The 26,696-nt window shown below is 35.8% G+C and overlaps 1 protein-coding gene across 4 annotated transcripts in view; it reads left to right on the top strand.

The window, feature by feature from the left end:
- The window catches only part of NUDCD1 (NudC domain containing 1), a 59,492-nt gene that overhangs the window by 17,238 nt on the left and 15,558 nt on the right, over positions 1-26,696 (top strand). For all 4 annotated transcript variants that reach the window (XM_023750904.1, XM_023750907.1, XM_023750905.1 and 1 more), the window contains 6 exons: positions 8,064-8,249; positions 14,697-14,877; positions 19,458-19,640; positions 20,653-20,854; positions 24,427-24,571; positions 26,470-26,595. In XM_023750904.1, the coding sequence (XP_023606672.1) occupies positions 8,064-8,249; positions 14,697-14,877; positions 19,458-19,640; positions 20,653-20,854; positions 24,427-24,571; positions 26,470-26,595 (1,023 nt within the window). The remainder of the gene's footprint in view (positions 1-8,063; positions 8,250-14,696; positions 14,878-19,457; positions 19,641-20,652; positions 20,855-24,426; positions 24,572-26,469; positions 26,596-26,696) is intronic.

Genomic DNA, 26,696 nt, shown 5'->3' with positions numbered 1-26,696 from the left:
GACTGGTTTATTTCTTGCTCGTTGGAGTTGGCTTTGCATTCTTGATTGGGGCTTCCTCTTATTATCTGGGTAATACTGTATATGAGTCTTTGGTTTATTGAGATAAATCATTTTATTGAATGAGAAATATTTATGTTTCTTAAACAAACATTTATTGAATGCTACTATGTCCTTAGTAGGCACATACACTTACAAACTGATAACATGTAACAGTGGAAGTAGGGATAAGATGCAGAAGTAGTATGGAGAAGGAAACGTTTATTAATGTGCTTGGCTGGGAGGAGTGGGGATAAGGTCATGGTTCAGGGCCAAAATCTTGGTTTTATCAGTTCACCCTCTAATAATCTCAATTTGGGATGCTGATTCCAAATTAAATCACAAGATTTAAGACTGGAAATCTGGGATGAAAGTTTAATGATTGCATTTGAAATACTATAGATAAGCAGTGTGGACTGGTTAGGATATTTTTCTTCTATTAAAAAGTTTCCATAGGAAATTAAATACAGCTGACTCTTGAACAACTTGAGTTTTAGGGGTGCCAACTCCCTTGCAGTTGAAAATCCACATATAACGTTTGACTCCCCCAAAATTTGGTTATCTCTTAGTATCTGCCTGGGGTTGGTTCCAGGAAAAATCCACAGATGCTCAAGTACCCAAAATGGCATAGATCAATGCATACAGTTGGCCTTCCACATTTGTAGACTCCAAAGCAGATAAAAAACAATACAGGGATTTATTAAAAAAGATTTGTGTATAAGTGGACCCATACAGTGCAAATATATGTTGTTCAAGGGTCAAATTACTGTAGTGTTTTTAAGGTAGCTTATTTGACCTATGAATCAGAGTAAAGACTGGGATATCTTTGATTCCTCTTACTGACCTATTCTCTAGCTTCTATGGCAGTGGTTCTCAACCTTCCTAATGCCGCGACCCTTTAATACAGTTCCTCATGTTGTGGTGACCCCCAACCATAAAATTATTTTCGTTGCTACTTCATAACTGTAACTTTGCTACTGTTATGAATCGTAATGTAAATATCTGATATGCAGGATGTATTTTCATTGTTACAAATTGAACATAATTAAAGCATAGTGATTAATCACAAAAACAATATGTAATTATATATGTGTTTTCCAATGGTCTTAGGTGACCCCTGTGAAAGGGTCATTCGACCGCCAAAGGGGTCTCGACCCACAGGTTGAGAACCGCTGCTCTATAATAACTCTTTTAGTTTCTTATGCATTTTAGTGTGTCTTTTAAAGTTAGGGGCTTTTATGTTTTTAAGATTCTGTTATATTTTGTTTGTTTAGGAAGACAAATCTAAAATCTCAAAATTCTCTAAGAATATTGACTTTTATAAACCTAACTCAGCACAAAGTCTGATATATATATATGTAGGTATAATATACAAAAATATACATATACATATAATTCACTTGACATTCAAAATCTTTATTGCATGTCTACTTATATATTATGCATTACTGTAGGCATTGGCAATGCTGCAGTGTACAAAATAAAGTTCCTTCCAGTTTATTAATTTTCAGTAGAATTTGAAGTGCCTCCTTCCTTCTCTTCCCCGGTTTGAACTTGACATTGAAATAACAACCTCTTTTGGCACATGTTCATACATGTTCAAAGCAGTCCACACCTTTCCAAATATATATAGTGTATATTTAAATTTGTTTAGCATCTTGATAAAATTTAAATTTTTTTTTTTAAGTTTCACTAGTAAACAATAAGGAAACCATAATTTAGAATGGGTGACCTCTAAGAAAGTTTCTACAAGTTGTCTTCTTTCCTAGTTCTTAATTGTTTTCATCCTTGAACTTATGCTCATTTTATTAAATTTATTTTTAAGTATTTTATAGTTTATCTGTTAATAGAATACAGTTTTTTCTATTTTCTAAGTGCTTATCTTATATAATAAAAGCCTAATATGCAAATCGACCAACCGGCGGAACGACCAGTCGCTATGACACACACTGACCACCGGGGGGCAGATGCTCAATACAGGGCCTGCCCCCAGCCCTCAGGCCCCAGGCCAGCCAGGGCAGGTGCCAGCGGAGGCCCCCCGATCGCCCTGCCAGTCACCCAGCAAAGGGAGGTGACTGGCAGTGGCGGCAGGGGTCAGGGCCAGCGAGCGGGCGGCACCAGGCTGGCCAAGGTGGGTGCCAGTGGGGGCCTCCCCATCGCCCTGCCAGTCACCCCACAAATTGGCCCTGATCCCCATCCAGGTCTAGGGACCCTACCCGGGCATGAATTTTGTGCACCGGGCCTCTAGTTTGTTTTATTATTATTTTATAATTCAGTCATTTTTATTTTACTTACTCCCATTAAGGTTTTCAGAGTATACAATTATATCATCAACCAAAGGAAATGGTTTTATCTCTTCTTTCCAATGTTTATGAAAATGGAAATATCCCCATATTGTTTCATTTTTATCTTATTGCTCTACTAGATAGAACCTCGAGACAATGCAGACTAATAATGGGGAATGCAAGTATCCCTGTTTAGCTCTTGTTTTTAATTGTAGTAGATTTTAAATTCATGTAGGAAAATACTGTTGGTTTTGATAAAAACCTTTCATTGTTTTAAGGTTGTTTCCTTCACTTTGTTTCTATTTAATATTTTTTATTAAGAATGGTTGCTGAATTTTATCACATGCCTTTCAGCACTCACCTGTTAATATTGTATGTTTTTCATGATTTATCAATGTAGTGATTTATAATAAAATTGTTAAATTTCTTACTTTCCTAGAAACCCTTTTTGGTAAGAGTATATTATTTTCTTGATACATTGTTAGATTTCTATTTGTTGACATTTTACTTAGAATATTTGTATTTATTTCACAAGTTATAGTAGTTTTTATTTTATTATTATTTTTAATCTATTAGATTTTTTTTAACCCTCACCTGAGGATGTTTATTGATTTTAGAGAGAGGAAGGAAAGAGAGGGTAGAGGGGAGAGGGAGACACACACATTGATCCGTTGCCTCCTATAAGTACCCTGACCAGGAATTGACCCATGACCATTTTTGTGTGCGGGACAGTGCTCTAACCAACTGAGCCACTCGGCCAGGGCTCAGTTAGATTTTGATTAAAGTTTTGCTGGCTTCCTTAAATGGAGAGTTTTCTGGCACTAGAAAAATTTAAAACTGAAAAGATCTGTTTTTTGTATTTTATGTATCCTGTTGTCCTTTCCAATGGTAGTTCTTTAATCACATACCCAATTTGTTTTATGGTTATTGGTTTATTCATGCTGTGTGTTTCTTGGGTAATTTTGTAATTTTGTTTTGTTTTGCTAGGGAAATCATCCATTTCCTCTTAAGCTTTCAAATTTGTTCCTGTAAAGTTGCATGCATATGATGCTCTTAAAATTGTTGTGTTTTTTTTTTCCTCTGTGTTTTTCCTTAACCAAACTTTAGAAGGTATTATTACTATTTGATGTTTCAAGAACTATGTTTGGGGTTGTTTTAGTCTTTTTTCTGTTTAATTAATTCAGTTTTGTCTTTGTTTTTTAAATTGTATTACACATCAGAATCACTGGGAGCAACTGATCAAAAAAAAGCTACCGTTGGATTAACTGTTCCCAAAGATTCTGATTCAGTATGTCAGGGTTGGTCATGGCCTGGGAATCTGCATTTTATACGGCACCTCAGATGGTTTTGCCTTATTTCAGGGACCAGGTTTTGAAAAACGTGTACTTGCGGTGGTACAGAATAATGCCACGCTTGTTTCTTCTTATTTTTCTGATGAGCAAAAAAATCCCTATTTGCTCTTTGAAGTTCTGTGTGGGGGGCAGGTGGAGACTATTAACCACTCTCTACACATTGGGTTTTTAATAGCAGAAAACAGTTGTTCTAATATTCATTTTATTGTCTGGTTTTCGTGGGGAGTTTTTTGTTTGTTTGTTTTTTGTTTTTGTGGGGTTTTTTGTTTTTGTTTTTTTAAGTCAAAGTCACACATGCTCCAGTCCCAGAGAGGCTCTTTTCCTGTGTCTGGTGTACAAAGGACCACCTTGTTAAGTCTAGGCAAAACATCATTGTGGTTACAGTGAAGGCTTGTGGGGCTTATGAAAGGAAATTCACCCATTATTTGGACTTTAGATTTTGTCAGGAGCCAGCAGGTGGCGGCATTTCAACACAGATTTATAGAGGCATTATACTTCTAAGTCAGTTTAATTTGTGGGTTTACAATTTTAGAGAAATGTCAATTGGGAGGAAGAATACTTAGGAAGTAGAAAATGCTTTAGGGAAGCAAAAAAAGTGTGTTTAAAATTTAGTTTTTATTTCGTTTTATTATGGTATTATGGCTTATTTTAATCGCATCATTTTCTTATTATTTAGGAAATTCTGTCATAATGTTGTTTTCCATTTACCTGAAAAACTAGTTTCTGCCAATTAGAAGAGTGTCATTTTGTCGTGCATCTTTAAATTGTACTTAACGATTCAGGCAAAGTTACTGGATTCCTTTTGTAAGCATGCATTTGTGAGGCTGTGCCTTGGAGTGACAGGTCACAACAATTTGTTAGTCCAGCTCAAATGTGTGCCAGTATGTTCCTCTCTAGATCTGAATCTCAGCCTATTTTCTATGGATGAGTTTATTAATATGGAGCCATTAATTTTCCTAGTTAAAGAAAAAAATTAAAGGAGTAAGTTCTTGGTACTGTCTGCTTATGTTATGGAGGAACGTTACTTAGTCGAACAGCAATTAATTAGAAATACCTTTTCTTAAAGCCTTAGCACAAAAAGAAGGAGAGGAAGATTTTTTTCAAGTAAAGTTAAAAATTATTAGTGATGAAAGCCTTTCTCCAGAAAAAGATCACTTCCTTTTAAAAGGGCAAAATTTTAAATGTCAGTGTCTAATAATACTAGTAAATGGTACTCTTATTTAATTCTGCTTGTCCATTTTTTTAAACTTGAGTAACCCTTTCTATAAATGTTAGAAAAATGTTTTGTTAGTTCAAAGCTTGTCTCCTTGTAAATGAAATTAAGAGGCCCCTAAACTATTTATATAACATCAATACTTATTTACTATTTATAGTCATTTATATACAATGTGTAGACATTATAATTTTTGTTATGTTTTATTGACTCAGAAATCTAATAAAAATACTGAATAATATATTAACATGAAGCCCTAACTGATTTGGCTCAGTGGATAGAGCGTTGGCCTGCAGACTGAAGGGTCCCAGGTTCGATTCCAGTCAAGGGCACATACCCAGGTTGCAGGCTCGATCCCCCGTATTGGCCATGTAGGAGGCAGCCTATCAATTATTCTTCTCTCATCATTGATGATTCTATCTCTCCCTCTTCCTTCCTCTCTGAAATCAGTAAAAATATATTTTTAAAAATATATTAACGTGAAGAGAAACTGAATATAGTAGTTGTATTCATAGTGGGATTTTGGGGGGTGGAATATTCTATAAATTGCAGTGAGGCCTGAGGTATCATTTGTTTAGAAAAACTTGGGAAGTGGTTCATTTCAAGAAAGTGTGGAATACCGGAAAGAACATTAGCCATTTTTTGAAATTTGCGCTGTCATTTTCTGGGAGACCCAGGCATATTATTTAATCTTTGGAAACAAAGCTCTTTATCTTCTTAAAATGGGGGGATAATAATTTCAACTTCGTCAGGTTTTGTTAACAATTAAATAAGATGGTAAAAAGTCAGAGCACTTATTTAATACAATGCTTTTACATGATAGCCATTCCCTGTTTTATTTATCAATGGAATTTTAATTCTTTTGCAGTTCACCTGTGAAATGTTTCCTCAGAATGATTTTAGTAGCCTTGAACATAGTTACATTACCATTTTTTGTTTAGAAGAAGAAAAAGATCAGGTGGGACCAGGACATTATAGATGCCAATTACATAAAGTGTTATTGTGAGAACACTTCGTAAAACTGTCAGTGGAGGTTATTAAAAAATAATTTAATACTGTAACTTAAGATTTATTAATATATTATAGGAGGAAATTGTTTTTGTGTACAGTCCATTTAAAAATTGCAATGTACCCTTTCAGAAATAGATTTTCAAAATCAGGAATATTCATGTTGCTTTCACTTAAACTATCATTTAAGAGAGAGTCTGTGTGTTTTCTCTTGTATTTTAATTTAATTTGGCTTCACAAATGTGTATTTGACTATCTTAATCATTCTATTGAATATTGCACTAATTTATCTGTTAGACTTCTAGAAGTCTCGGTCATGTGTAACCTTGTATTTAAAAGAAAATGACTTAAAATGACCTTAATAATTAGGTAAGAAATGAAGAATAGTGACTTAACTTTAGCCCTCCCTCCTTCCTAATAAGGACTCATTAGGTGAGATGCCGAGAAGGCTGTGTGTGGAGATCACTAGAAAACCTTACTTTGAAAAAACTGTTTTGAACAAGAAGTCTCATTCTATTTTATTAATATCTTTAAATTATGTCTATTACACTTAAATTGCTCAGGGAAATAAAGTCAAGCAGTTAATTGCAGCAAAAAGGAAACTTTCCCATAACCCCCATTTTCCCCTACCACCAGTCTCAATCCAATCTTATTTTACTTTCAAATGGTAAACATTATTAATATGCTAGCACATGTCTGTCTACACTTTACTCAATGCTATCAAATCAAAACATTTGTTTATTTCAACATATTTTACTGTACGCATTCTGCATCTCTTTTTTCAGTCATTATCTTGGTGATCTTTTTATGTCCCTATGTGAATACTTAGTACTTATTTGGATTTATTACTTTTTGCCTCAAAGGAGAATGCACACCCAGGGGAACAGGAGAATCTCAGTAAAAGGATGTTAGAAAGGACTTATTATAAGATTGGGCTTGTATTAGGTGACCTGAGGGGAGGATTTGGTCATTCTAAAATCTTTATGCTGCTGTGTTTGTTATTGAAGCATTTAATTCACTGTTATGTAAATCACTGAAATATGAGTACAAAAAGAAGGAAAGTTGCTGTTTCAAAGAAAATTAAATTGTATGCTTTAGAAACAATGGCTAATTAAAAAACTTGAGGCTAGTAAGTATATTTAATATAGTTTATTTAAATCTTATATACACTATCTAAACAGTTCTAGGAGCCGGGAGTGAAATGAATCTAGGGGTATGTTTGTCCTGTTGAAAAACTGTTCACTGTAAAATAAAACAACAACCCAAAATTATTGAGTACAGTGTATGAGAGGAAGTTTATTTTCTGAATTGTAGGCCTTTTTATATATTTTCTTGTAAAACATTTTAATGATGCAATCCATCCAACATGATGGCATCATCTAAATTATGAGGACATGGACGTAATAAAAATGTGTTGACAAAAGCCTAAGTTAATAGTCTAAATGTGATATTTTCATACCACAGGCTGATGTCTATGTTAGGAATTTAGAACATGATGTGGTATTTCTAATTAAAAATGCTGATCATTAACTCTAAACTTAAGAATAAAGACTAGATTACTGCTTTATGTTAGTTATCTACATATTTCTGTGAAACAACTTTCTTTAATGATTTATCATGATCATGTCATTAGGTAGATGTAAGTATTGAATAACTATGCTGTACGCCTATAATATAATTTTGTATGTTAACTATATTTTAATTTAAAAAACCTTAGTGGCTTGAAACAATAAGCATTTGTCGTCTCACTGAAATTAGCGAGGGGCTTAGCTGGTTCTGCCTCAAAATTTCTCATGGAATTGTAGTTAAGGATGACGTCCGCCAGGACTGCAGTGATCCGAAGGCTTGACTAGGGTTGAAGGATACACTCCCAAGGTGACTCATTCACAGGATGCTTATTGTCAAGAGCTCTCAATTCTTCCCCAGGTGGGCCGACCACATGCTGTTCGAGAGAGAGCAAGGAGATGCAAAGTCTTTTATGACCTAGTTGGAGAAGTCACATAACCATCATTTCTGCCATATTTTATTAGAAATAAGTCAGTAGTACTCCAAGGGAGGGCAGTTAGATGCCTTCCCTTGAGGAGAGGAACACTGCAGATATTAGTTCTGTGTGTGTATGGACCAAGGAGAGAGGGAGGGATTCATTTATACTATTGGTCTTCTTTTTAGGACACTGCCTTAGGAAAACCACTAGAGGTATTTCGACTTCCTACAGATTTGACAGCGTACGACAATCGCCTTTGTGCATCTATCCATTTCACATCTTCTACCTGGGTCACCTTGTCAGATGGAACTGGAAGATTATATCTCATTGCAACAGGCGAACGTGGAAATAGTGCTTCTGAAAAATGGGAGGTGAGGTGTGTTTTTTGTTCTTTTATGCAAAAGCTGGGAAGAATATATAAATGGAAATATCTTAGTGATTTTGAAATAACACTTTTTAGGGATAGTTTGTATGTGACTTCTTGGTTTTTATTATATACTAGAGGCCCGGTGCACGAATTCATGCACAGATGGGGTCCCTTGGCCTGGCCAGCAATTGAGGCCAATCAGGGGGCCCAGCCAGCTGGGGGGGAGGGACCACGGGAAGTTGGCCTGCCGGCCTCCCCATTGGAGCCCGGTGGGAGGGACCGCAGGAGGTTGGCCAGTTAGGGGGAAGGGGCCCCAGGATGTTGGCTGTGGGAGCACACTAAACACCAGGGGGCAGCTCCTGCATTGAGCGTCTGTCCCCTGGTGGTCAGTGCTTATCATAGCTACTGGTTGACTGGTCGTTCCGGTCGTTTGTTCCTAAAGGTCACTTAGGTTTTTATATATATAGACTAAAAGCCCAGTGTGCGAAATCACGTGGCCCCTCCCACCTGCGCGCGCCTCGCTGTGTTCACAACCCCATGCACCCGCGCCAGTCTTTGGTCGTTACGGTGTTAGGGCCACAGACCTCTTATAATATAGAAATTTTGAATATCTTTTTAATTAAATTATAAAATGTATGTCCTTTACAAAACTGATATGTTAACCATTCCCTGTTTTAATCTGGGGTCAATGCAGTTGTCAAAAATTGCATTTTTTTCCCAGCAAATATTTATTGAGTGTTTTATAGATGTAAAGCAGTATGCTAAACATTGACATTGCCTTCTTCTAAAGAAGAGTTGGCCAAAAAATTACATTAGCATATCTCTTCTCCTGTGCTCATGTTATATTTGCTGATATGTTTATGGGCCTAGCATGTTTCCATTGCACCACTCTGCTAGCTGTCCAGTATGTTTACCAGAGTATTTCCCACTTAGAAATATACATTACAACATAAATATAGGAATGTGACAATCTCTAAGATGCCATTTTAACTTCAGTTTTCTTAACACAGTGTAACTGATTTAAATCTGAGGAGCAGGTAGTATAAGGAATTAATTTCTCTAGAGCCACAGTTTTTGAAAGTGGAAAATATTGACACTGAGTTATACTAAAAAGAGTATTGTGATATTGCAACTGTCTGAATTTCAACAGGTGGCCTTTTGTTGTGGGTAGAAAAAGAGATATGTACTTCATATATTTACATTTTATAAAATATTTTATGAGATGAACAGATGCTTATCAAGGCTTTAATTATTTGAGAAAAATCAAGAAGGTTTTAGAACAAAATGGTTTACTTTTCTTACTAAGTTATACTAAATGGTATGATGCCAAATTGTATTATGTTTTAAAAAAAACTAAACAAAACACACAATATATGACTAGAACAATAATATCCTGTTTGCCAGATTGCCTTTGCAGTCAGAGTTTCAAATATTCATTGGACATTGTGACATTTTCTGCTGTGGCCTCCTGTAATAGCTTTTGATTTATTTATTTATTTTTTAACAGAGGCAATGTGGTATTATAACACAATTACCTGAAATAGTTGGAAGGAGTTTGGAGAAGGATGGGGAGGAAATATATGAATGAGAATTTATCTGGAATAAAGCTGTATTGATTCTGTTGACTTTGAGCAGGAAGAGAAATGCCTTCAGCTTAAAATAACTGCATGTTCAGCTAGAAAGGAAATTCATATGGGTTTATAATTCATTTGGTTTCTGCTGTATATATATACCCCTTGGCACATATTTGGCCTTCAAAAATATTTTTTTAATCAATAAAAAATTTGAATCTACTTCCTCTTCAATGTACATTGCTGTAACAAGATGTTTTAGGTCATAGTTTTGACTGGGGATTGGGAGGAGTAGTAAAGAGATGGGCCGCGGGCATTACCTGAGTGGGAGGGATACTATGGAATACCGGTCATTTTAAGGGAAACAACTTGGGAGAGTTTTAGGACTTTGGGAGATTTGGTGTAACAGAGAGGAAGCTAAAGGCGGGAGTGGTTGGTGTTGTAGTAGAGCTGATGGTGATGACTGAAGTGTAGAAAGAAATAAGACAGGAACACTGCCTGCTTTCCAACATGTTGCCTCTAATATTACAGGGTGCTATATATCAACAATATCACAGTTGAATTGCTGGGCTTGTTCAGAAGTTTGGGAACTTCAGTCTGACAATATTTAAAAGTCCAGACATCTACCCCTCTGGTGTCATTCCAATCCCTACCTGCATATGAGGAAGAGGAGGAAAGAATAAGCTAGCTACCTGTACCTGGCAAAACTTACTATTTTTTCTTTTTCTTTAATATGTTTTTATTGATTTTTTTTTTTTGTGTGTGAGAGAGGGAGTTAGTGCAACATCAGTGAGAGAAACAGCTGTAGGCTGCCTCACACACGCCCCCTACCGGGGATCAAGCCCACAGCCCAGGCATGTGGGAATGGAACAGGTGACCTATCCATGTGTGGGAAGACACTTAAACAACTGAGACACACTGGCCAGGGCAAATTTACTATTTTTCCTTCTCTTCTGTCTCTCCTGTTCCCCCAACAAAACCAAAATCTAATCAACCAACAAAAATCCTGTCTTTATCCTTTCTGTTTTGAGTATTTGAGTTTGTTGTTGTTGTTTTTCTGCTTATGGAAGACTTATAGAATGGATACCAAAGTCTCCTATTTGAATAATATGGACACAGTTGCTCAATAGGGAAATTGACATTAAAGCACATTTTTCTTTGTAAGGCATTCAAGTAGAAGCAGACATGAGGGCATTCCAGATATAGGTTTAAAAAATAAAAAAGGAGCTGATTTTTGTTTCTTAGGTATTTTTTCAACTACTTTTTTCATTTATTTGAAAATTTGTTTAGAAATCAGTCTTTAAAAACTTTTTAGTATTTACTCTAATAAAAATATAGTCTTTTAGATTGTTTAGTATAAAAAAGAATTTGATAAGATTTTGCATCTTCATATGATGCTTAGATTTCTTTTTTATAAGCAAATTTAGTATTACATATTAAATATGGTTGAATTATACCTTTTAAATGTAATTGGTTCTTTTGTTTTTGAGAAGTAAGAAAGTTTTAATGATTTGTTTTCCAATGCCTTTGACTTTTTGTAAACTTTCAGAAAACACAGACAAACCAAAAATAAAAATAGGAAAAAAAGTACACATGCACATATACATGCATGCCTCGTATCCAGACACTAAGAGAAAGAAAGCAGAAATAAATCAATATGAGATAGCGGAAGAGATGGAGGAATAATAGTGTTAACCTGCTCAAGTCTTCTCTTTTTGTACAGAGCACTGTTTTCACTTGATAATTCATTTCTGGGAGATTGCTTTTAGTTCTTTCTACTTTAGATGCTGCTTGTATGACCTGTTGTTTTGTTTTTAAGCCAAGAGTGCTGATCCGTTTTCTCTGTTAAACAAAACAAATATATTTTACAATTTCTTCAAGGAATCCTATTTAAAGTTGCAACCTTTATTTAAAGGCTTTTTAAGATTTTGTGTTCCTCATTCCAAAACTCAATCAGGAAGAATCTAAAAACCTCAATAGGCCAATAACTATGGAAGAAATTGAAGCAGTCATCAGAAAGCTTCCAGCAAACAAAAGCCCAGGGCCAGACGGCTTCACAGGGGAGTTTTACCAAACATTCAAGGAAGAACTAAAACCTACCCTCCTCAGACTACTACAAAAAATTCAAGAGGAAGGAACACTTCCAAGCTCATTCTATGAAGCCAGCATCACCCTAATACCAAAACCAGGTAAAGACATCACAATGAAAGAGAATTACAGGCCAATATCCCTCATGAACATAGATGCCAAAATCCTCAACAAAATCTTAGCAAATCGGATCCAGCAGTACATCAGAAGGATCATACACCATGACCAAGTAGGATTTATCCCAGAGATGCAAGGATGGTACAACATCCGTAAATCAATAAATGTGATACATCACATAAACAAATTGAAAGAAAAAAACCACATGGTCATATCAATTGATGCAGAAAAAGCATTCGACAAAATCCAACACCCATTTTTGATAAAAACTCTCAGAAAGGTGGGAATAGAAGGATCATACCTCAACATAATAAAAGCCATATATGACAGGCCCACAGCCAACATCATACTCAATGGACAAAAACTAACACCATTTCCCCTAAGAACAGGAACAAGACAGGGATGCCCACTCTCACCACTCCTGTTCAACATAGTACTGGAAGTATTAGCCATTGCAATTAGGCAAGAAGAAGAAATAAAAGGCATCCAAATTGGAAAAGAGGAAGTAAAACTGTCCTTATTTGCAGATGACATGATATTATACATACAAAACCCTAGAGACTCCATCAAAAAGCTACTAGACTTAATACATGAATTTGGCAATGTAGCAGGATACAAAATTAACCCCAAGAAATCTGAGGCATTTCTATACACCAATAGTGAACTTTCAGAAAGAGAGATTAGAAAAACAATCCCATTTACCATCGCACCAAAAAAATTAAGATACCTAGGAATAAACCTAACTAAAGAGGTTAAAGACCTCTACTCAGAAAACTACAGGACGTTGAAAAAAGAGATAGAGGAAGACATAAACAGATGGAAGAACATACCATGTTCTTGGATTGGTAGAATCAACATCATTAAAATGTCCATACTACCCAAAGCAATCTATACATTCAACGCACTTCCCATTAAAATACCAATGGCCTTCTTCAAAGATCTAGAACGAACTCTCCAAAAATTCATCTGGAATAAAAAAAGACCCCGAATAGCTGCAACGATCCTGAGAAAGAACAAAGTAGGTGGGATCTCAATGCCAGATATCAAGCTGTATTACAAAGCCACTGTTCTCAAAACTGCCTGGTACTGGCACAAGAACAGACATATAGATCAGTGGAATAGAATAGAGAGTCCAGAAATTAGCCCGAACCAATATGCTCAATTAATTTTTGACAAAGGAGGCATGAACATACAATGGAGCCAAGATAGTCTCTTCAATAAATGGTGTTGGGAAAATTGCACAGATATATGCAAGAAAATGAAACTAGACCACCAACTTACACCATACACAAGAATAAACTTGAAATGAATAAAGGACTTAAATGTACGACAGGAAACCATAAAAATTCTAGAAGAATACAAAGGCAACAAAATCTCAGACATATGCCAAAACAATTTCTTCACTGATACAGCTCCTAGGGCAGTTGAAACTAAAGAGAAACTGAACAAATGGGACTACATCAAAATAAAAAGCTTCTGCACAGCAAAAGAAACCATCAACAAAACAACAAGAAAACCCACCTCGTGGGAAAACATATTTGCCAACGTCATATCTGATAAGGGCTTAATCTCCAAAATTTATAGGGAACTCATACAACTTAACAAAAAGAAGTAAACAATCCAATCAAAAAATGGGCAAAGGATCTAAATAGACACCTTTCAAAAGAGGACATTCAGAAAGCCAAGAGACATATGAAAACATGCTCAAAGTCACTAATCATCCGAGAGATGCAAATCAAAACAACAATGAGGTACCATCTCACACCTGTCAGAATGGCCATCATCAACAAATCAACAAACGACAAGTGCTGGAGAGGATGTGGAGAAAAAGGAACACTTGTGCACTGCTGGTGGGAATGCAGACTGGTGCAGCCACTATGGAAGGCAGTATGGAGGTTCCTCAAAAAATTGGAAATGGAACTCCCATTTGACCCTGTGATCCCACTTCTAGGAATATATCCCAAGAAACCAGAAACACCAATCAGAAAGGATATATGCACCCAGATGTTCATAGCAGCACAATTCACCATAGCTAAGATCTGGAAACAGCCTAAGTGCCCATCAGTAGATGAATGGATTAGAAAACTGTGGTACATCTACACGATGGAATACTATGCTGCTGTTAAAAAGAAGGAACTCTTACCATTTGCAACAGCATGGATGGAACTGGAGAGCATTATGCTAAGTGAAACAAGCCAGTCAATGAAGGAAAAATACCACATGATCTCACTCTTTCATGGATAATTAAGACCATTACAAACTTTTGAACAATAATAAATACAGTGGCAGAGCTGCCTCAAACCGATTGTCAGACTGCAGTGGGAAGGCCAGGGAGGGTTGGGGGACAGGAGGGAGGGGAGTAAGAGATCAACCGAAGGACTTGTATGCATCCATATAACCATAACTAATGGACATAAGACACTGGGGGGTAAGGGAGGGCAGGGGCTTGTCAAGGGTGGGGGGGAAAAAAGGACACTTATGTAATACCCTTTGTAATACTTTTAGTGAAAAATAAAAAAAAAATAAAAATAAAAAAAAAAAAGATTTTGTGTTCCTTATAATAAATAGTATCGAGATTAATTGTTGGATTGTCAGAATTCTATGTATTCCCTCTGCTATCTGCATTCATGTAATATATACACTTTTGTATGTGTCACCTTTCTTTTCTTTTCTAGATTATGTTTAATGAAGAGCTAGGGGATCCTTTTATCATAATTCACAGTATCTCATTGCTGAAAGCTGAAGAACATTCAGTAGCTACCCTGCTTCTTCGAATAGAGAAAGAAGAATTGGACATGAAAGGAAGTGGTTTCTTTGTTTCTTTGGAGTGGGTCACTATCAGTAGGAAAAATAAAGGTAAAACAACATACTCTGACTCTCCATACTGGTTGCCGTAATTTAGTAAGTTTCAAGCGCATAGCTGTTCCTATAAATGCTGTTTGTGTTTTCTTTGGTATTGGGTTATGATTCTAGTATGTGCCATCCAGTGGAATGAATATCTATAGATAGTTTCTCCTTATAAAAAAATAATAATGTGCTTCCCCAGTCAATTATGCTTTTTTTATATAAAAGGAGACGTTGTTACATAATTTTTGAAGAATTTAAAGTGTATATTTTTAATATATACAAGAATATATGTGTACATGTACACATATACACATGTGCAAAAATTTATATTTACAGGGTGAGACAAAAGTAGGTTTATGGTTCATATGGGAAAATAATACAATAATTAATAAATAATACAAGAATAAACTTTTCATGTATTCATAACTGTAAACCTACTTTTGCCTCACTCTGAATATAAAACTAAATGTAAATTAATTATAAATCACAGTATAATTGAAATATAAATTAAATATAACTGCCTATATGGAATTGAATATCTTTAGTTACTAAATCACAACTATGATTTCTTTTCTATAAAATTGAACGTTGCCATTTGTTTCTACCCTCAGGAAAACTCTTATTTTTTCTCATCCAAAGCGCTTTCATGTGTAGGAAAGTCCTCACTTTCAATCTGTTTAACTGTCTATCAAACTTCTAACTTGGACATTAAAATTTACTTTTTCTTTTATTAATTAGAATTCCTCTAATGTTGTGGCCTTGCTTTTTGCCAGTGTTTCACTCTTACTCACCAAGTGATTTTTTTACTGTAGTTTAGCACTAAGGGAGCTTGTTTCCATGACTCTGTTATTTTTCTCAGTAGTTTTTATTAACCTACTTATTTAACTTATCAGTTTTAAATTATCATTAAATTGATCTCTATAGAAAAAGATTTCTTACCATAGCTGCTAGTTTCCAATCTGATAAAGGTTATTAGCATTTTTTTCTGAGAGAGCTTTTTTATTTTAAAACTAGAGGCCCAATGCATGAAAATTCATGCACTGGAGGGGTGTCCCTCAGCCTGGCCTGCTCATAGTCTGGGAGCCCTCAGGGGCAGGAGGCGACCCAGCCATCAGGGGATGTCGATGCCCCATCACGCCTCTGCTGCTGCCACTGGCGACAGCGCAAGCCTTGACCGGCCCTGGATACCTGAGCTTCGGGCGGCCCTGGGCAGCTGGGCAGCCGCCATCCAAGGCTTTCCTGCGCCTCGGGCGTCAGCTGGGCAGCCACCATCTGAGGCTTGTCTGCACCTCAGGCTGGCCCTAGGCGGCTGGGCAGCCAACATCCAAGGCTTTCCTGTGCCTAGGGCATTGGCTGGGCAGCTACCATCTGAGGCTTGCCTGTGCCTCGGGCCAGCCCCGGGCAGCTGGGGGGCTGAGGGCGGGTATGGCCACACTGTGCGCCTGCCGCCCCCGGCTGGACTGAAAGGACTGTGGGACTCCAGCAGGGCTGAGGGGACTGGGCACTGCCATCTTGTGGCTATGGGTGCCGCCATCTTTGTGATGGTCAATTTGCACATTCTGTCTTTATTAAGTAGGATGAACTACATGTATATATGAATATATATGTGCATATACGTACATGGGCATGTGTGTGTGTGTATCTATAGTAATAAAAGTGTAATATGCTAAGTGGACTGGACATCCTACCGGACAATCTTCTGGACGCAGCTGGGGCTGCAAGGGAAGTCCAGATACCAGGTGCCAGAGGGAAACCGGTGCCAGCAGCCAGGGGAAGGAAGGCTTACTCTTGCACGAATTTCGTGCATCGGGCCTCTAGTATATATATAATCAGAATAGTTTATAAGTAAGCTAAATACATTTACTAGATTTTTTTTTATAAGTATTTGATATAATTTGTTTTTCTACCCCCCACTGTTGTAGTTTCATCTCTGGAGGAGCACAGTGTCTTAAACTTTAGATTCGGTGTTAGAAAATGTTTTCTATAAATGGCTAGAATTCAGTGGTTCTCAGCCTTCCTAATGCCGTGACCCTTTAATACAGTTTCTCATGTTGTGGTAACCCCCAACCATAAAATTATTTTCGTTGCTACTTCATAACTGTAATTTTGCTGTAATTTTGCTACTGTTGTGAATCGTAATGTAAATATCTGATATGCAGGATGTATTTTCGGGGGTCACAACCCACAGGGCTAGATGGTAACCATATGATGTGTGTCACATGGTGCAAAAGCAGCCAGACAATACATGAATGAGTGTAGTTGTATTCCAATAATACTTTATTTATGGGTATTGACATTTGGATTTTATGTGATTTTTACATGTACTTAAATAGTATTCTCTTGATTTTTTTTTTTAACCATTTAAAAATAGAAAATTTATTCTTTGAAAATATTTGTTGTGGAAATATAGGCTGTGCAAATCCCTGCTTTAGATAATAAAAGCTTTATTTTTTAATTAAGTTGCTTAACATTCTACTGGAGAAATCCTCATGCATGTCCCTTTTTTTCTTTAAGACACTTGGTTCTATGACAACTTCAGCTCAGTCCACAGGAATTTTTATCAGAATGCCTCAGAGCACATGGCTCTATCTCTGTCACCTCTTTTCCCTTCGTCTTTTTTTCATGCCTCAACTAGATAGATATATTTAGACTTACCTTTTTTCTCGCCCCAAAACTAGTTTTAATTATTGTTATGATAGAAACATTCTTTCTGTGGTTTACTTTATCTTTTGGTTGTTGTTGTTATTTCTCACCGGAGGATATTTTCTCCATTGATTTTTAAAGAGTGGAAGTGAGGAGGACAGGCAGAAACATTGATGTGTCTACACATCGATTGGTTGCCTCCCACATGCCGGAGATCGAGGCTGCAACCGATGTACCTGCCCTTGACCAGAATCGAACCTGGGACCCTTTAGTCCGCAGGACGATGCTCCAACCACTGAGCCAAACTGGCTAGGGCAGTAGTTGGCAAACTGGCCCCTTGAGTGTGGCTCTTCCACAAAATACCACTTGCGCGCGCGCACGTACAGTGCGATTGAAACTTCGTGGCCCATGCCAGGGGGCCAAAGAGCCGCATGTGGCTCGCGAGCCGCGGTTTGCCGACCACTGGGCTAGGGCTACTTTATTTTTCTTTGATAATGTCGCATTCCTTTTTTCCTCCTATTACTAATGTGCTAGTTTTCACTTTATTTTTAAGTGAATATAACAGAACAGTGTTTTTCTAAGCTGTGTGAGTGGAACATTTAATGAATTTCATTTTGTGGTCAAGTTGGTTTTAAAATGTGGGCATACTGTATCCCCATTACACATTAAGCATATTAAAGTTTCTAAACATTTTGAGTAAAAAAGAAAATTTAATTTTAATCTAGACTTTCTCTACTTATTTAACCATGGATTTCACTTACCTATTATTTTCTGTCCTATACATGGTAAGATATACAGTGTCTAACTTTGAGTCTTTAAAGGCATATAGGACTCTTTGCCCTGCATGTACCTGTGTAGAAAAAATAAGAGTTTTTAATTCATGAAATGAAATGAAAAGTTTATTCTTAAATATTCATGCAATAAATGTGTGAATGTAGATGAAGGTTTAGAGCAAAAACAATAATTGATATTTTAGAATAGATTCTATTATGTATAACTCAGATGACATTGAGTTACAATTTTGACTGTTCAGTGTGAAGCTTAAAAGTAGAACCCACTTTAATAGAGTAACAGTATAAGTAAAGTTATGGACTCAACTAAAATGTTTGGGTTCTTTTAAAAGCAAAAATAACGTATTTTCATAGGAGAATAAATTTAGTTAATTTACCAGACACTTTAGAATACAGTTATTCTAAAAATTCTAAGTACAATTTTTTATGTTTGATTATTATAGGCATATAAATATATATATCTGGGTGTACATAAAAATCATTTCTACCTTAAACATATTTTATTTTAATAAAACCCCTTATCAGTAGGTAGAATGGGCAGAAAAATAGTCCACACCACACTTTTTCCCTTATCCTCAACTTGTGGCTCTTTTCAGAAGTTGCCTATCATACACTTGCTAGGAAAGTAGACAGGCTGTAGTCAAGGAAAAGGTGGATCCTTCAGAGGATTTTTAGATAATAAAAATTTTGGGTATTTTGGGTAAGTCAGTCACTTTCATGATTTGGAGCACTGCTGTCCTATAGAAATTTCTGCAAGAGGGACATGTTTTATACATGTGCCATTCAGTGTGATAGCGGCTAGCCTGTGTGGCGGTTGAGCACTTGAAATGAGGCTAGTATGATTAAGGAAATGAATTTCCCATTTTACTTAATTTTAATTAAATGGCCACTTGTGATCAGTAGCTACCACATTGGATAGCATAATCTAGAACAATTTTTATTAAATCCAATATATTAAATTTGGGATTTATTTACAGAATATTAGGTGGTCAATATTTTTTATCCTTATCTATAAAGACACTAAATAGAATGCCTTTTAATAGTACATTTAAAATATTTAGTTTGAATTGAAATTAACATACATATTTTCAAAATATTTTTGTAATAGTTTTTTATTTGTAATTTTTGTTCAGAAAATACATAATATTTTTTCAGATAATAAAAAATATGAAATTATTAAGCGTGATATTCTCCGTGGAAAGTCAGTGCCCCATTATGCTGCGATTGAGCCTGATGGGAATGGTCTAATGATCGTCTCCTACAAGTCCTTCACATTCGTTCCAGTTGGTCAAGATGTTGAAGAAAAGAAGGATGAAGACATGTCAGATAAAATCAAAGGTAATTTTACTTTTCATCTTCATACAGTTCATGTGTATTTATATGTATATATATGTTTGTCTAGTTTATCTGCCCTTATAGGTTATAGGTTTTACCAGGTCAAGATAGTGCTTAATTATTTCTTTTTTATTTTCTTTTATATTTCCCAGAACAATCTTTGTAAAATATACCACCTAAATAGTGGAAACTAGTTTAATTTAATAATTTTATAATTACCAAAAATGTTTATATATATATTAGCTTATGTGATTAGATGTTTAATAACAACTTGGCAAAAGAATAAACAATGCCTATTTCTTGACATTTGAGAAGCTGGCATATTAACATTAAGGATATTAATTTTTTATAGTAAGCTCAACTCTGTTTATTCTAAGTGCATACCTTTTCTACTAAACTGGAAGGAAGTTCCTTGAAGGTATAATCACTGATTGTTTTCTGTGGAGACTGAGACTTTATTCAAAAGATATATAAATACATCAAAAGATCAATATAAAAATATCCCCTCTATAAACATCACTGTTCATATTTCTGATGTTTATAGCCAGAGAATATCGTAGTTTTTAATAGAGATTTTCACAATATTTAAGAGAAGGACTGGGAAGCAAGGAGAGAGGAATGGGCTGTCAGTATTTTATGAATACTTAGGTAAACCTGGAAGAGGAAAATGACAAGTGCAATTGCTATAACTGAAAATTCCTCAGAGATCTCTGTATGTTTGGTTATAATTACTTTTTTTGTGAGATCACTAGGAAATATGCTGTTTCTTTTAGTTAGGTGTTCTTTTGTATCTCCTAATCTCTAATTTTATATGTCCTGTTATCTAACTTTCTAGTTACATAACTAGAGGCCCGATGCACGAAATTTGTGCAAGGGCCTTGGCCCCGGCTCCCGCCCACCACTGCTGCCTCTGTCTCGCCTCCTGCCCGCTGTGACTTTGTCCGGAAGGAAGGAGGTCCAGTCTGATTAGCATATTACGCTTTTATTATTATAGATGCATTTTTTTCCCCAATAGAGCCTCTGTATTACTGGCAACAGACTGAAGAGGATCTGACTGTCACAATACGGCTTCCAGAAGAGAGTACTAAGGAGGACATTCAAGTACAGTTTTTGCCTGATCATGTTAACATTGTGCTGAAGGGTCAGAGGTTTTTGGAAGGAAAGCTCTATTCATCTGTTGATCATGAAAGCAGTACATGGATAATTAAAGAAAATAGGTATTTTTATATATTTTATTTATGTATTTTTTAATGTTTTCCTTTTTTATTAAATTTATTGGGGTGACATTGGTCAACATGAACATATAGGTTTCAGGTGTAGATTTCTATGTTACAAGATCTGTTTACCCACCGTGTGCCCACTATCCAAAGTCAAATGTTCTCCCATCACCATATATTAGGACCCCCTTTATTTTATTTATATTTAAATTTTTACTTTTTATTTTACATTTTATTCTTTCCACAGTAGTTAGCTTAGAAGGGAATACTATAATTGGTCTGTCTCTATTGCTGATTATTTTTAAGGCAGATTAAAATTGGAATTACTATGTCAACATAATTGTAGTTAAGATTAAAGATACTAGTTATAGTTATTGCTTACATTACACAGTAGTGCTTTTCATTACCAGCTTTGGATACAATAATAATAATAGTAACAACAATAATAATAGGTAAAAATAGTTATTTTAATTTGTACTTTTTAATGGAAATAATTTTTCTACCACCTTAACTTTGTCGACTAGATAATACATTCCCATTCTTTAAAATTTAAGATCTATAAAAGGACATAGAGTAATAAGTCTCCCTCCAATCCGGGCCCTCCAGTCATCCATCTCTAACTCCTCATAACACAATATTAGTTTACTTTTATACATATTTAAGCAGCATATATACTATTTTTTTTTAACAAAAAAGTTTTCAACACATACTATAACCAGTTATATAGCTTGCTTTTGTTGACTTTAATGATAAATCTTGGAGAGCTTTTCATAAAGAATGCATAATTTTTTTTATTCTATTTTATGGCTTCATATGCTACTCTGCATAATTGTTTAGGTGACAGCTGTGTGTGCACAGGGTACAGGGAACTTTCTGGGAGGTTCACTATCTTCCTTAGGTTATACAGGTGCATGCATTTGTCAATCTCATTGAATTCTACACTTGAAACCTGGGAATTTAGTCTATAAATTATACCTCCATAAAAGGAGTATTAAGAGGTAAATAAACATTAAGGGTCTTATAAAACTACTAGAGGCCCGATGCACGAAATTCGTGTAAGAGTAGGCCTTCCTTCCCCCGGCCGCCGGCAGGCACCTGGGACCCAGGCTTCCTTCGCAGCCCCAGCTTCATCCAGAAGGTTGTCTGGAAGGACATCTGGTCTAATTAGCATATTACGCTTTTATTATAATCTTCTACCTTCACTACTATGCCTCTTTACAAATCTATTGTCCCAGGTACTTCATGCCCCAGTCATTTGGATTAATAAAATTACTCTTTTTATATATCAGGTCCTAGTAATTCTTGAATTCAGTGATGGATTAATAAGTAGTATTAGGAACTTAATTTTTTAAATGGTCAAATTTGATCTGAAGTGGGTGTCAGTTAGATATTTTACCCTAATATATCATTCTTGATTAGTACTATATAACCCAAGTGAATCTTTGGTGTGAGTCTAAATCCTGGGAGTGTAAAAAAAATAGATAATATCTAGTTTAAATTTTTTTTAACCTTTAAAGCAGATATCCTGAATTCATTTTATTAATGGAGAAATTTGAAGACTTGGTTACACTTTTTAATATATTTTCAAAAACTCAAGTTATCTGAAAGATTCTTTTTAAAAATGTTTTATACTTCCACATATTCTGTTTAAACGTGCTTTGTGTATGTGGGTGAGGTATTTGAGGGTAGCATTAGAACATGGCAAACCAAGTAGAACATATTGTTAAACATGTCATTAAACAGTCACCCACTAAAGGTCTATGAGAATAGCTGGACCTCGTGCAGCCCATGCAGATTGCTTCAAGCATTTAATACGTGACCACAGTCCAGTATTGTTTCCCATGGAGTCTGACTTGCTAGGTTACTATTTTATGTTAGAAAAGGTAATTACAATGATGTGGAGGTGGGATCGGTTTAAAAGCACACAATTTTCTGTAGTTGATTAAATTATCTGTATCTCATTTTCAAATAATGCTCCTTCTCATGTTGTAAGAATAACTAGTCTACAGTTTATTATGCATGGGGTTTTATGTTCCTTTTGGCTTGAATGGCAGGATTTGATACTAGTATTAAAATGTAGACATGGAGTTGTGCCAATTTCGTGATGGATCAGAATTTTTTTACAACTGAGATTATATGAACTCTAACTTCTTTAGGTAGCAACTGACTAAGAACAGTATACATTCTGGCCACTGGGTAAAGTTCTTTAGTAGTTGTTTACATATATTTTATAATAGTATGTACTTTATTTGGTTGTGGTAAGCATTAAATGAATCAAAACATGTGAAGTGCTTAAGATAGCACCTGGAATATGGTAAACACCTGGTCAGTATAAGCTAGTGTCATTTTAATTATATTATTATTATCTTTATCATCTTCATCATGATTAGCTTTCTCTTTAGAAAATATAACTAAACCTGGGCATTATTGTTTGTGGTGGTAATTTTAATGCTAATGACAGGAATTCATATTACATAAGATATTTTGTATAATCTCTTTAAGTAGTTTCAGAAAATTTTAAAGTGCTGTAGTTAATTCATGAGGTGGTGATAACAACCTTGAAAAAGAATAGTTGACAAGTTGCATGTTCTATTTGATAATTAAGATAATAGTTATTATGTTCTTGCAATTGTTTGCTTGCACTTGTGTTCCAGGGCGTGGGTTAATGTGGCACACGTGTACCAAAGGTGGCACATGGAAAGGCTGCTCCCACCCTACTTTCCTCTGTATCACCACAGCAGCTGCTCCCAAAGCAGCTTACTTGGATTGCCCTTCCTATTCAAGAGGCACATGGCAACTTCCTGTCCTCCTGAGTCCACTGTTGGCCTGACTCAGCTCTCTCTCCCTTTACTGCTGCATCAGACCTTAATCTCAGGATTCCTCGATAGGCCCTTTTTAGTACATTTGGAATTTGTGTTTAATGGCTTAAATGTACAGCATTAGACTTTTAGTTGATAGAGACCATATTAACTTTGTTCCTGTTTAACCAAAGTTATTATTTTTCTAAATCCTACATTTCTTTTCAATTCTTTAAAATCTGAATTTTGAGAAATAACTTTTGTATTGATTTAACTTGCCTGATCTTTAGGTGAATAATTATATATTATGGCTACTAGTTTGTGAAATAAAGTTAATTGGTTCCACACACACAGAGATAGCTTTAGTTATAAGCCCTTTCCAGTTAACTTTATGTACCCACCCCCACCATTGCCCAATGAAATATCTTAGATGTGTGGTACTTGCATTTCTGTTACTTAAGTTTGGTAACATACCACAGAGCTGGACTACAACAATACTTTCTGGATTGCCTTACTCTTTCCAACTACTCCTCTCATCAAGCCATTTGATGCACCATTTCCAATGGTACTTTCTTGTTTGTTTATTACATCTAAATTACCTATCCTTAAATTACAGATTTTTCATAAGCAGAACTAAAATGAACACAGTATTTGGTAAAACATCTTCTGGACACTGGAGCGGTAATTTCTATGGAAGATTCTTCTCTTGGTATTAGTTGTATAATTTGCATAGTTGCTTTAATATAATATTACTTTTCTCATTTAAACTTCTAGCTTGGAGATTTCCTTGATTAAGAAGAATGAAGGACTGACGTGGCCAGAGCTAGTAGTTGGTGATAAGCAAGGGGAATTTATAAGAGACTCAGCCCAATGTGCTGCAATAGCTGAACGTTTGATGCATTTGACCTCTGAACAACTGGTAAGCAATTACAATAGTATTTTCACTTTCTAAGGATCAGAGAGATGAGGATATGCCAGGTTTTCAAACATTATTTTGCTTTTCTAAGGTAAAGGATACAGATTAAGTATTGCTGACTGGTGTTTGAATATGGCTTAAAATTCCAATTTCCATTCCTTGCACTATTTGAATACATATATATGGGGGGAAGGGCATGCTGTGTAGGGTAGAGGAGCATGTATGTATGTATCTCTCTACATATACACACACAAAAATGCACGCACTTAATGACAGAAATATGTTCTGAGAAATGCCATGTTAAGCGATTTCATATTGTGTTTAATAGCTTAAATGTACAAACATCATAGAGTGCACTTACACAAACCTAGATGGTATAGCCTATTGCTCCTAGGCTACCAACCTTTACAACATGTCACTGTACAAATCAACACGAGATTAAATCAAGATAATGATGCAGTTGTGATGCAGTAAGCACCAGATGTATGAGGCTGCTGCTGGTGTAACTTGGCATGCTGTTTTATAGCAAACTTTTTATAAGTAGAAAGAGTACAGTCTAAAATAATTAAAAGTATAGTATAGTATACTATAGTATAGTAAACTTGTAAATTAGTAACAGTTTATTCCCGTTACCAAGTATTAAGTACTGTACATAACTGTATATACCATTTTATATACCATTTTGTTTATCTTAAATTTATATTGTTGAAAATGTTACAGATTCCCCTCTTCTCCCCCCTCACCCCCCCCATTGACTCCCTCCACCCCGATCCCACCCCCTTTTCTCTGTAATCTTGTCCAGTTCAGTACTGGCTGCCTTGGCAGTCCTGAAGTTTTCATTTTTGCCTTCCTATCTCTAACATATGGGTAGTTGAAAGGGGAAGAGAGGAAGGAGTGTGGGGGGTTCTTTCTTTATCCCACTGGACATGTGTATCTTCTTGAGTCAGGGTAATAGTGGCCCCAGCTAATTGCTTCTCAGCCAGCCACAACAACCAGAATTGTTTCCATTGATATTTCAGCTGGAACAGACAACCACACTAGGTGGCTCCACATGATACAGGGGGTCCGCGGGGGTGAGGCCGAACGGAGTCCTAACAAAGCATGCCCAACTCCGGGGAAGGTTCAGTGACGCAGATCCAACTTTATTGTGTGAGTGCAGCAACATATATAACATTCCAGACCAATCAGAAGTTTACAACATCCATAGGGCAACCAATAGTAGGAAAGATCAGGGTACTATGTAGTGGCTCTAGGGGGTCTTCTCAGGCGGGCGATGCCACTTCCTGGTGTGCCGAGGAAGCTTGTATAGGCGGAGCGTGCTCATGCCATTGCATCTGCCGCAGCACTGAGATAAATCTCCTGAGCTCTTCCCACATCCACATCCCAGCTTTGACCTTGAATCTATAGGAGTAGTCTTCATCAAATTAAAAAAAAAATTTGGCCATTATTTCTTTAAAATTTTTTCCATTCTTCCCCTTTTCAATTACTCATATATTAGTTAGACCACTTGATATGTTCCACAGGTCAACAGGATTCTGTGTTTTTAATTTTTCTTCTCTGTTTCAATTTAGATAGACTCAATTATTATGTTTCAATCTCACTGGTCTTCTGAAATGTCTAATCAGCTGTCAATTCTATCTTAAATAAATTTAGTTCCATTTTATATCTTCCATAACTCTCTGGACATATTTACTTTACATCTTTGAATATATAGGCTTTGTTTATAATAGCTGTTTCAATATACCTGTTGCTGATTCTATAATTTCTGTCTGTTGATTAAGTTTTCATTAGTCATGAGTCTGAAATTTAGTTTTTAATTTTTGTTGTAATATTAACACGTTCAAGTATGAAGAAATTCATTCTCCTATTGTTTCTATACTTATTTTATTTTCTGGTTTAAGAATCCAGATCCCGATAAAGGAAAACCTCCTTGTAATGCTCAAGAGTTAGAAGAATGTGATATTTTCTTTGAAGAGAGTTCCAGTTTATGCAGATTTGATGGCAATACATTAAAAACTACTCATGTGGTAAGTTCTTGATAATGATTTTTTTAAAAATTTGTGAAGAAATAGAAGTTACTCAGATGAAATAATAATTGAACAAATATAAGATGACTTGATTAGCAATT

Source organism: Myotis lucifugus, unplaced genomic scaffold (assembly GCF_000147115.1).
Source record: "Myotis lucifugus unplaced genomic scaffold, Myoluc2.0 scaffold_17, whole genome shotgun sequence".
NCBI lineage: Eukaryota > Metazoa > Chordata > Mammalia > Chiroptera > Vespertilionidae > Myotis > Myotis lucifugus.
The sequence above is the reverse complement of the archived record's forward strand: the minus strand, read 5'-3'. Positions and strand labels throughout refer to the sequence as shown.